Here is a 12500-nt window from a genome sequence, read left to right on the forward strand (position 1 = left end):
TTGGATTACAATGGCCACATCTGGTCCTCTGGCCAGCTCTGAGGACAAGACAAATGGAGCTAAGCTCAGTAGACTTCTTATCGATGGTGGAACAACTGTACTGAGAAATGTTTTTGACACTCATCACCCTCCTGCAAAGTTAGCAGCTGATCTTAATGCCTGTTATTCCATCCTTAACAAGCTTTTACGTAGAAGAGTTCTCAATGGTCACCAGTGGGACAAGCTGTTCCCTGGTGGTGGAGCTGCTGCGGACTCCAACACCTTTGATATAACTCTGCTTTTCCTCCTTCTGACCAACATTTGTGGACTTACCCCTCCCCACACAGGATGGCATTGCAAGCCACCCCCAAGTGACACCTCTCATGAGGCAAACCTTGCTCGCGTTAAGTTTTTCCGTAATCAAGTGTATGGGCATGTGACAACAACTGGTGTGGATGCACCAACATTCAATGCTCTGTGGAAGGAAATAAGTGCCGTTTTAGTGTCTCTTGGGTTAAGTCAGGGAGAGATTGATCGATTAAAGGCAGAGCAATGTGGAGAGGAGGATTTTCTTGATGCATTACTGGAATGGGCAGAGAGTGAAGGGAATCTAAAGGCTCAACTTAATGACATGCGTCAACTTCAGAACAAAGTTCAACAGACTGTCGAGGACATACAAATCCAGCAGTCAACAATCCAAGAGACTGTTGAAGACATACATGAAATTGTAACTGAAATCCGTGAGACACAACACGACACCGATCAGGAGGATAACATCCGAAAGAAACTTGCGAGGCTTGACACCCAACGTGATGTCAGAGATTATACAAAGAGATACTTACAAGGAACCCGTGAATCTGTCTTTGCTGAAATCCACAGGTGGTTGGATGATGCAAGCTCTCCAAATCGTGTCTTGGTGCTCAGCGGAAAGGCAGGGATGGGGAAATCTGTCATCGCTGCTGAGATGTGCAGAAGAATGCAAGAAGCTGGCAGATTGGCGGGGAGCCATTTTTGTCACCATGACAGAGCACGCCACAGGAATCCCAAGGTGATGATGCAGTCTTTAGCTTGTCACCTGTCAAGCCTTCTTCCAGAGTACAAGAAAACTCTTGTGGAACAGTTCTCTGGAAATTTAGGTGTAGAGATCAACGACATAGAAGTGGTAGATCTCTTTGATTTGCTTTTTTTAGAACCTCTGAACAGGGTAGCAGATCCAGGGTTTGTATCTCTTGTGGTAATAGATGCTTTAGATGAAAGTCAATACCAAGGGCGAAATGATCTTCTTGACGTGATATCCAGGTTGTTTAAAAATCTGCCACTGTGGCTTCGATTTTTTGTGACGACGCGACCTGAAGTTAATATTTGGGACAGTCTGAAAGATTTGCAACCGCTGCTACTGGGGGCAAAAGATGACGACAACTTGAAGGACATTCGTTTTTACTTTGAGTGGAGTCTAAGCAATTTATTAGAAGTTGAAAGACGCGAGCTTGTCTTAGATGATCTCGTGCAACAGTCAGAGGGAGTCTTTCTGTGTGCCCAGTTTTTGGTGGATTTCATAAGGGCCAATTGTTCGACCATTCTTACCTTGGAACAACTGGACAAGACCCTTCCTGCAGGCATCTCGTGTGTTTACCAGTGTTATTTTCACCGGCTGGAAGATGACTTGTGTAAAGAACTAAACATAACTGAAGAACAATTTCTTTGTTTCCTGAGTGCAATTGCAGCTGCAAGGGAACCCCTTCCATTGGGTTTTGTTCCTAAATTCTTGTGTAAGAACCTGTCGTCCGCGATTGTTATGAGAACAGTGAGCAAAGCCATTGCCATTGTGTCATCACTCCTGCCTGTTCACGATGACCGCATTCATTTCTTTCATAAATCAGTCAAGGACTGGTTGACAGACAAGTCGCGCTACGGGAAGCACAGTTTCAGTGTGGAGGAAATGGAAGGCCATAAGATCCTTTCTACTCTTTGCTGTAACGAATTTGACGAGTTAAAGAGAAAAGGTGTTAGCAAATCACAATCCTTCACTGACACTACAAGGTTTGCCTTGGAACATGGCGTTCAGCACATGCTACAGTTAGACCAGGACACGAGATCCTGCAGCCTTGAGGAGGTGGTTGGAAACTATGTGTTAGACCCAGAGGTTTTGTACGCAAAGATTTTTGTGAACATAGCAACAGCCACAGAAGATGTCGTTTGTGTAACGAAACGCGGTGGTTTGGAAACAATATCTACCGAGTGTCATGAGACCCTTTTGTCATTATTGGTTGTTTTAAAGAAATACCGTCTAACCTTAGAGGAGCATCCCTTTACTATATTTCAATGTCTGATGAATGAGGGAAGTAGTAAACTATCTTCTGACTCCCGCCAGCTTCTGGAGACCAAGTATTCCGATAAACCATACATGGAGTACTTAAGCAAGAATGTCCCCCAAGGATCCGTTCAAGGTCGGTTTGATTGTTGTTCACCGGTGGTTTGTTTTGAGGTATCCCCTAGCTTAGAATTCATGGTGTGTAAATGCTGCGACGGGTCCATTCAGTTGTGGTCACTTGATTCTGGTAACCTCAAATGGAAACGTTATGTCAAACCAAAACACTATGGAAACTCCATGGCTGGTCCATTCAGAATCATCCAAACCGATCATGTATACCAACCAACGTGTCGTAATTTGCTAACTGGGTATGCCGTTTACCGTTCTGTGGTATTTCATCCCACCAAGGATGTCATCTTGCCAGGAGTTTTAAGCCATGCTTATTCCTTAAATGGTGACTTGAAGCCGCTTTTTCCCACGAGTAAGTGCAGTTTTTCTCTCTGTTCTATTTTTGGTGACAAGATTTTGACTGATTGTCCCAACGATGCAAAGTGTCTTATGGTGTGGAATCTAAACAATGGCAGGGAGATTGATCGTCATAACAGAGATGACGATATTTTATCTTTTGCCATGTCCCGAGATGGAAAGCTTGTGGCAATTTCCCATTCAACGGGTTGTGTTTGTTTAGTTGACCGGGAAAATGGTTTTTTAACTCTTTCAAAGGCATCTTTAGAGTATGCGTGTGGAATAATTAGGTTCTCACCGGACAGTCGGTTTCTTTGTTGTTCATGTTTTGACGTTCTTCATACTTTGGAAGGGTTTTGTTTAAGAGTCACCGAGGGGCCTGAGCATCACTTTTCGATGGAAGTTGCTAATGTTGACTTTGGCAGTTGGAATTTCTTTGAGCTAGAATCTCATAGAATCGGCGGCTTTTTGTTAGGAGATTCTCTGAGTTTGCAGACGTCGTACTATTGTTTTGACGCAGTGCTTAATAGCCAATCTCTTTTAAGAAACCACGTAAATGGAAATTACATTGAAATGGTTTATCGGAATCCACCCCAGAAGAACACGGATTTCCTAGATGTCCAATGTCTGCGATTCTCATTAACCGGCGAGGGTCTTTATGCGACTGTTTATGACAGAACGCGCAAAAAACGAATTGTGGCGTGGGACGTTTCAAATGGGGATCTGAAGAGACAGAAAGAGTTTGAGAGTGTCGTTGTCACTGAATTTGTAGCTTTGAAACATGGCATTTTGTTTGCAACTAGGAGCACCCTTGAACTGTGGAACTTTGATTTGTCGGTCTGCAAACGTCGATGGATATTTGGCGCGAGTGCTCTCTTTCGCATTTCAGATGATCAGGTGGCATGCATATCATCTAAAAGGGAAGATGGGATCATTTTGGATAGTGTTAGTGGGCAGTATGTGAAAACATTTAAACTGCCTCGCGGGAACTTGATGGCTTGCCACAGGGACCTTCAGATCATTGCCTGGGATGACAAGCAAGGGCAACATTTCGTCGAATTGAGGCAACTGGGTAAAACTGAACCACTGTGGTGCCGACTCCTGGACTTTTTGATTCAGGGATCATTCTCTCCTCAGGGAAAGTTTGTTATTCTTGATGACATGAATGGCTTTTACGTTGTCGATGCAGTTTCTGGTAACGTCTGTGTTAAGTTGCCTACTGCCCACTTAACTAATACTTATAAATTCGTCAGTGACGAGGAATTTGTTATTCTCAGATCCTCTTCCCCAAGTAGTACTAATGTGCAGCTTCATCTGTTCAACGTGAGCTCTGGAGATCTACTCTGTGTAATGAATGCTGATTTTAACCTTTATTGTGGGCCCTTGCCCTTAGCAACATGTCCCAGAAGAGGTCTCATTGCCTTTTTGTCGCATCAAGGGTTATACATTATCAGGATAAAACGTCCAGGAGTGGAGACACACAGCAGTGAAGCAAAAAGGTATTTGGCATTTTACTGTTTGATAGCCAAGTATATTTAAAATTTCTGTGGTGTTTCAAATGCTGCGTCCACTGTCGTGGTCAGCAGCACCATGAGTGGATATTGTTCGACAAATGTCTATACGATCTGTTGCTAGTGGTTTCTTGGAAGTGTGAGTATCATTCCCATATAAGGTGATATGGTTTTTACATGACGGGGTCGCGTACTCTGCTTTTGGTCTCATTCTCGTATCCCTCAATAAGCCACTTTCAAAAATACCATAATATTCTTTGTTTGCCCTCCAACATTTTACATTAACATTGCTTCCAGTTTCTCTTGGGACTAACAATGGTCCCAAGAGAAAATAAGAAATTCTTATGCAAAATTTTGGAGGGCAAAGAAAGAGTATTATGGCATTTTTGAAAATGGCCTATTAGGGCCCTGTGCTCTGAATTCAAATCCCGCTTTTAATACTTAATATCCTTTGGACAAGAGCCCCTAACATTGTATTCATATTATACTGACCGCCTTGTTGATGGGTAAGGTGCTCATTGAAGGATAAAACTGTAGGGAATCTTTATGACAATTCAAAACAATTTAAAGCGAAGTAGACATATTGTAACACCAATTTGGTTTTATCAACGGAGTTGATAATGTAAATTGGCCACCGTACAGAGATTCTAAAAGCTGACGTTTCGAGCGTTAGCCCTTCGTCAAAGCGAATCGCTTGGATTCGCTCTGACGAAGGGCTAAAGCTCGAAACGTCAGTCAGCTTTTAGAATCTCTGTACGGTGGCCAATTTACATTATCAACTCCGTTGATAAAACCAAATTTTTGTATATTACTTCCCCACCGACTCAGCACCACAGTTTCTTTAGAAACTACCCCATTCATTCATATTGTAACACCAATCCCGCAGTCTTCACTGGCGAAAAATGTCTGATTGGTCGAGGCCTTGTCATGTGACTTCAATACCTCAAATCAAACATGGCTGCCATTCGGTGTTTATTAGATCAATTTTATTAGATCTCTGTCGACAAAAAAGACCCTTTTTCAGGCCAGTAAAACGGACGAATGTTGACTGCATAGTGCGTTTCCAGCCTGGTGCGTTTCTATGCCAGCGAGATTCTCTTTTAAGCCAACATGGCTACGAGGGAAAACTAAACAGCCACATCAATCGCCTATGCAAATCTGCCTTCTTTCACTTGTATAACATAAGAAAAATTAGGAAATTCCTCAGTCGTGAAACCACGCAGATCTTGGTCAATGCCCTTGTCACGAGTCGCTTGGACTATTGTAACAGTATACTATATGGTCTACCAGCCACTGAACTTTACAAACTCCAACGGGTACAAAATTCAGCAGCAAGACGTATTTGTAACGTAGGGCGTTTCGATCACATTTCCCCCTCCCTTAAAATGTTACATTGGTTACCCATTAAATTTCGTATTCAGTTCAAGATACTGCTCATTACTTTTAAGGCAATCCATGGTCTTGCACCAGCGTATTTAATTGAATTGATCACCCTAAGGACTCAGTGTACATATAATCTTAGATCTACTAATGAGCTTCTTCTTCAGCCTCCTCGAGTAAAAACCCTAAAGACATTAGGTGATCGTAGCTCTGTAGCGGCTGCACCAGCTTTATGGAACAAATTACCACGTGCAGTCCGCCATTCTCAAAACGTACAAACATTCAAGAAAGCCCTTAAGACTCATTTATTTCGGAAAGCTTATAATCTACAGAACATCTGATCATCTGCTTTTCCTCCTTCTGACCAACATTTGTGGACTTACCCCTCCCCACACAGGATGGCATCGCAAACCACCCCCAAGTGACACCTCTCATGAGGCAAACCTTGCTCGCATTAAGTTTTTCCGTAATCAAGTGTATGGGCATGTGACAACACTGGTGTGGATGCACCAACATTCAATGCTCTGTGGAAGGAAATAAGTGCCGTTTTAGTGTCTCTTGGGTTAAGTCAGGCAGAGATTGATCGATTAAAGGCAGAGCAATGTGGGGAGGAGGATTATCTTGATGCCTTACGGGAATGGGCAGAGAGTGAAGGGGATCTAAAGTCTCAACTTCATGACATGCGTCACTTCAGACAAAGTTCAACAGACTGTCGAGGACATACAAATCCAGCAGTCAACAATCCAAGAGACTGTTTGAAGACATACATGAAAATACATCAAATTGTTACTGAAATCCGTGAGACACAACACGACACCGATCAGGGATAAATCCGAAAGAAACTTGCAAGGCTTGACACCCAACGTGATGTCAGAGATTATACAAAGAGATACTTACAAGGAACCCGTGAGTCTGTCTTTGCTGAAATCAACAGTGGTTGGATGATGCAAGCTCTCCAAATCGTGTCTTGGTGCTCAGTGGAAATGCAGGGATGGGGAAATCTGTCATCGCTGCTGAGATGTGCAGAAGAATGCAAGAAGCTGGCAGATTGGCGGGGAGCCTTTTTTGTCACCATGACAGAGAGCACGCCACAGGAATCCCAAGGTGATGATGCAGTCTTTAGCTTGTCACCTCTCATGCTGTATTCCAGAGTACAAGAAAGCTCTTGTGGAACAGTTCTCTGGAATCTAGGTGTAGAGATCAACGACATGGAAGTGGTAGATCTCTTTTATTTGCTTTTTTTAGAACCTCTGAACATGGTAGCAGATCCAGGTTTTACATCTCTTGTGGTAATAGATGCCTTAGATGAAAGTCAATACCAAGGGCGAAATGAGCTTCTTGACGTGATATCCAGTTTGTTTAAGGATCTGCCACTTTGGCTTCGATTTTTTTGTGACGACGCGACCTGAAGTTAACATTTGGGACAGCCTGAAAGATTTGCGTCCACTGCGACTGGAGCCAAAAGATGAAGACAACTTGAAGGACATTCGGTTTTTACTTTGAACAGAGTCTAAGCGTTTTATTACAAGTTGAAAGGCCCGAGCTTGTCTTAGATGATCTCGTGCAAAAGTCAGAGGGAGTTTTTCTGTGTGCCCAGTTTTTGGTAGATTTTATAAGGGCTAAGTGTCCAATCGTTCTTACCTTGGAACAACTGGAGAAGACCCTTCCGTCGGGCATCTCGTCTGTTTACCAGTCGTATTTCCAACGGTTGGAACAAGACTTGTGTAAGGAACTGAACATAACAGAAGAGCAATTTTTCTTTGTTTTCTGAGTGCAATTGCAGCTGCAAGGGAACCACTGCCGTTGGGTTTTGTTCCTAAATTGTTGTGCACGAAGTCGTCGTCCTTGAGTGTTATGCGAAAGGTGAGCAAAGCCATTGCCATTGTGTCATCACTCCTTCCTGTTCACGATAACCGTATTCATTTCTTTCATAAATCAGTCAAGGACTGGTTGACAGACAAGTCACGCTACGAGCAGCATTTTCAGCGTGGAGAAATGGAAGGCCATAAGATCCTTTCTACTCTTTGCTCTAAGGAATTTGACGAGTTAAAGAGTAAAGGTGTTAGCAACTCGCAATCCTTCACTGGCACTTCAAGGTATGCCTTGGAACATGGTGTTGTTCAGCACATGCTAGAGTTAGACCAGGACATGAGATCCTGCAGCATGGAACAAGTGATTGGAAACTATGTGTTATGTCCTGAGCTTTTGTATGCAAAGATTTTGTGTGAACATATCAGCAGCCACAGAAGATATCGTTTGTGCAATGAAACACGGTGGTTTGAAAACGATATCTACCGAGTGTCAAGAGACACTTTCGTCATATTGATTGTTTTAAAGAAGCACCGCCAAACCTTAGAGTATATCCGTTTACTATCTTTCAAAGTCTGTTGAACGAAGGAAGTAGTAAACTATCCTCTGACTCCCGCCAGCTTCTGGAGACCAAGTATACCGATAGGCCTTACATGGAGTTCTTAAGAAAAAATGACTCCCTAGGAGATGTTCAAGCTGTGTTTTATTGTTTTTCACGGGTGGCTTGTTTCGATGTGTCCCCCAGCTTAGAATTCATGGTGTGTGAATGCTGCGATGGATCCATTCAGTTGTGGTCACTTGCTTCTGGTAACCTCGAATGGAAGCGTTATGTCAAACCAAAATACTATGATTCGTTATTTGGCGTATTCAGAATCATCAATACCGATGATGCATACCAACCAGCAGATTTTGAAAGGTCATCCCGTGTTTGGTTTTTACCGTTCAGTGGTGTTTCATCCCAGCAAGGATGTCATCTTGCCAGGGGAGCTAAGCCATTCGTTTTCCTTTAATGGGGACTTGAAGCCGCTTTTTTTCCTACCAGTAAGTGCAGTTTTTCTGTCTGTTCAATATGCGGCGACGAGATGTTAAGTGATTGTCCAGACGATGCAAAATGTCTTGTGGTGTGGAATCTAAACGATGGCAAGGAGATTAATCGTTTCAACACAGATAAAGATATTTCATCTTTTGCGATGTCCCGAGATGGAAAGCTCGTGGCTGTTTCCCATTCAACGGGCTCAGTTTGTTTAGTTGACAGGGAAAGTGGTTTTTCAACTCTGGCAGAGGCATCTTTGGACTCTGTGTGTGGAATGATCAGATTCTCACCGGACAGTCGATTTCTTTTTTTTTGTTTACATTTAAAACGACGTTACTTCAAAAAGTTTTGTTTAGGAGTCACTGAGGGGCCTGAGCATCACTATTCGATGGACGTTGTTGATGTTCCTAGTTGTAATTCCGTTGAGTTAGAATCCCATGGAATCGGTGGCTTTTTGTTAGGAGATCCTTTGAGTTTGCCAGATCTGGACTTTGATTCTGTCGTAGTGTGCTAATAGCCATTCTCTTTTAAGGAACCGCATGTGGGTGGGACGTTACATTGAAATGGTTTATCGGAATCCACCAACGAAGAACCCAGAATTCCGATATTTCGATTCTCTTCTATTCTCGTTAACCGGCGAGAGTGTTTATGCGGAAGTAACGGTTTTTAAACGGATCGGGGCGCATACCGCAAACGAATTATGGCTTATGACGTTTTTTAAACGGGGAAGTCAAGGGACAGAAAGAGTTTGAGAGTCCTATTATGCGTGATTTTGTAGCTTTAAAACAAGGCATTTTTTGATTGCAACGAAGAGCACTCTTGAACTGTGGAACTTTGATTTGTCAGTCTGCATGCGACGATGGATGTTTGGCGCGGATGCTCTCTTTTCTATTTCAGATGATCAGGTGGCATGCATAACATTTGAAAAGCGAGGTGGGATCATTTTGGATGTTGTTGGAGGAGAGATTGTGGAAACATTTAAACTGCCTCCCGGGAATTTGCTTGCTTGGCACAAGGACCTCCAGCTGTTTGCCTCCACTGATGGTAGGGAAATTGAACTGAAGCAACTTGGTAAAACCGAACCGCTGTGGCGTTTCTTCGTGGGTCCCAGATTTTTTTCTTTCTTGATGAGATGGCATCATTTTCACCGAGGGTCAATTTATTTTGATAAACAGGGTCGGCACGCATAAGTACGTTCTCGATACAATTTCTGGTAAAGTGCGTCTTAAATTGAGTGATGATGACCTCATTTGCTATTGTAAATTCATCAGTGACGAGGAGTGTGTTTTTCTCTGACGTCCGTTACGCATCTGGCTCTCTCCTTCAGCTGTTCAACGTAAGGTCTGGAGATCTTCTTGTTGTAAATGGATGTTGGGCAATCCGCCCTCCTGTTTGGCAACATTTCCTAGATCGAGTCTCATTGCCATTGGTTCAGGTCAAGGGTTAGAAATCATCAAAGTAAAATACCCGGGAGAAGAGACACTCAGCAGTGAGGCAAAAAAGTAAGTTTTTTTTTTTAATACACATAATCTTTTTTTATCACCTACGGCGCAAAATTACTGAATGCTGATTGGCTGAGACGCAGGCCATTTTTTTCTTAATCACGAGGACAATTTTGGTAAACTTCCTGTTGCCGTCCGCGTCTCAAATGGAAAACGCAGGGCGTGCAGATGTTTTGTTTTTCCTCATTAGAGGGTATTTGTTTTGTTTTTGTGGCGATCTCATAGTCGTCGTCGTCGTCGCCTTGCTTAAGCTCCCTAGTATAGACCATATTGGATTACTGAAACAAAAGAAATTATTTGCATAAAAATAGTATTCAATTCCCGGAGGATTATTTTGGTACACCATCTTGGCCGCCATTCCTTTGTTTGGAACACCAACATGGCCGCCGTGACGTCATGTGAAAACACTCTATATGGAGGCCCGAATTGCTGACAACTTTGGGCAACTCTTTGCATTGTGGGAACGTTAACTTCGGGTTACAAGTGTAAAAGCAGCGGGGCCACGAGTCACAATGTTACGATTTGACTCACCATACTTGAACATGTTGTTCCTAGCCCCAAAGCTCTTGATCTTTTGACGATGAACACAATGAAGAGATAATGATCTTTTGATAATATAGAAATTTATTATCGCCTTTAATTACATGAAAGGGTAAACGGCAAGCGGTAGAAAAGCATAATAATTTAATGTTTCAACTTTGCTCCTTTTCTTGAGAAGTTGTTGGATATCTGTAGTTATTAAAACTGAACTACGGGATATCACATTTCCAGCATTTTCATTGGCTCGCCGGACACAGGTTATCAGCTCATAAACCTGCACTACCAAATATGGTCAATGAACACAGGAGCAAATACACAGTTTTGCGGCTCCGAGAAAAAATGGCCGACAAAAGCCGGTTTTTAATAAAACAATTATTCTACTCGGGCTTGCTGGATATGAAATGATCATTACCAACTCGGCGGTTATATATATCATTTCATATCCAGCGCGCCCTCGTAGAATAATTGTTAAATAACAGGCAAAACGTTGCGCGAAATCAAACAGGTTTCTTTGATTTTAGCGAAACGCAAATCTCAGCTTGACGTTTGCCGTTGACTGCCAACGCGATTCTACGTTACTCTTTTGCGCATGCGTTCGCTGAAAACAAAAGCAATAGGCAGAGTTTAAGTCTATTAGGCTTAAGTTTTCTATTCGACTCCAAACTCTATTCTCTAAAACGTGACCTTCTGTAAATCTGCCTAGTTTGATTAATTGAAATACAATAAAGGATTGATCGATCAGTTGATTAATTTGTTTGCCCGCAGGCGCGAGCTTCAGGAGTGAGTGTTGATTGAGTCTTGTGAGCTGAAGAAACAAGGGCTGCCCATTGGACAAGGTCTCCTGCATTTTCAGGACAAACAGAAGTGAACTTTGTGAAACTTGTATATATTCTTAACTGTGTCAGACTGGCAGAGCTGTACAGTTTTTCTCGATTTGTAGTTGATGAGCATGAATTTTCAAACTTGGTTACCGTGACCTTTTCAGTAACTATATAAGACTTTTAGCAGACGAAAGGTGCAACAGCACACACAAAGTTTCTTGCATTGAGTACGTTACAGTGTTTTTTACGGTTTACGTTGCTGTCGATTGGCGACGAAAGTCAATATGTTTACGATTAGAACTGTGGATAAATAATGGTTTTTTTTTAATCAGTCAGGGTATCTTTTTGTTGCCTTGAGTAAATAAAGTTGTATTTTTAAAATGTACATTTCATCCTAAAATCCCTTGCTATCCTTTCTATCTTGAATGTGAAGTTTTGCCTTTGGAAACTTTGCAAGTGTTTTAAATGCGTTTTATTCAAATGTGTAATCGGCCGGGTGTGAAGTTACATTTATCTACATGTTTTCGAAGATGTTTAGTTAAACACGGTTTTTAAAGTGTTTTCTTTTTAAATCATGAATACTGAGTTTTGATCACTACAGATTTAGCACAGATCAAAGCTATTTAGTAAATATATTTCAGAAGAGGTCCCAGGTTCATGACTATAACACTTGGGACACAAAAGATCTTAATATTCCGAAGTGCCACACAGCGCTTGCCCAAACGTCGTTCCAGTATCGCGGCGCGGCGCAGAAAGGTGGAATTCGTTGCCACGAGAGTTGCGCAATCTCTATAGTTTGAGTGTTTTGAAAGGTTTGTCTGAGAAGTCATCGCAGTAGTGACTGATTAATTAATTAATCAATTCATATGTTATGGATAGGTTTTTTACCTCAGTAGGTTATTATTGCAGACTAGTATCAATTAGTTTAACATTGAAAATTAGGTCGGAAGATCCCCTTACAGGAGCCCTAATAGAGTTATTTGTATATCCTGTAGTCCAAGTTAAAGTGATTTTATCTATTCCATTGACAGCCTCGATTAGCTCTGCTATTTACGGGCAGAGGAGGACATCGTAATTGATTGCGTTCTTTATTATAAGTGATTGTAATTAAAATTTTAGTAATGATTGTAATTGTAACAATAGAGCAAG

General features: G+C 42.1%; 2 protein-coding genes across 2 annotated transcripts in view; both read left to right on the plus strand.

The window, feature by feature from the left end:
* Positions 1 to 12500, plus strand: part of LOC138001068 (uncharacterized) — a 424432-nt gene that overhangs the window by 54621 nt on the left and 357311 nt on the right. The gene's annotated exons all lie outside the window — the stretch shown is intronic.
* LOC138001058 (uncharacterized) overlaps positions 1 to 12500 on the plus strand; it is a 42704-nt gene that overhangs the window by 7044 nt on the left and 23160 nt on the right. The window contains exons 4-8 of the mRNA XM_068847724.1: positions 1 to 4254; positions 6122 to 6399; positions 6625 to 6999; positions 7586 to 7900; positions 8327 to 8496. The exon at positions 1 to 4254 is cut by the window's left edge and continues 23 nt beyond it. Coding sequence (XP_068703825.1) covers positions 11 to 4254; positions 6122 to 6399; positions 6625 to 6999; positions 7586 to 7900; positions 8327 to 8496 — 5382 coding nt within the window. The 5' untranslated portion in view covers positions 1 to 10. The remainder of the gene's footprint in view (positions 4255 to 6121; positions 6400 to 6624; positions 7000 to 7585; positions 7901 to 8326; positions 8497 to 12500) is intronic.

The sequence above is a fragment of the Montipora foliosa genome, chromosome 4, assembly GCF_036669935.1.
Source record: "Montipora foliosa isolate CH-2021 chromosome 4, ASM3666993v2, whole genome shotgun sequence".
Lineage (NCBI taxonomy): Eukaryota > Metazoa > Cnidaria > Anthozoa > Scleractinia > Acroporidae > Montipora > Montipora foliosa.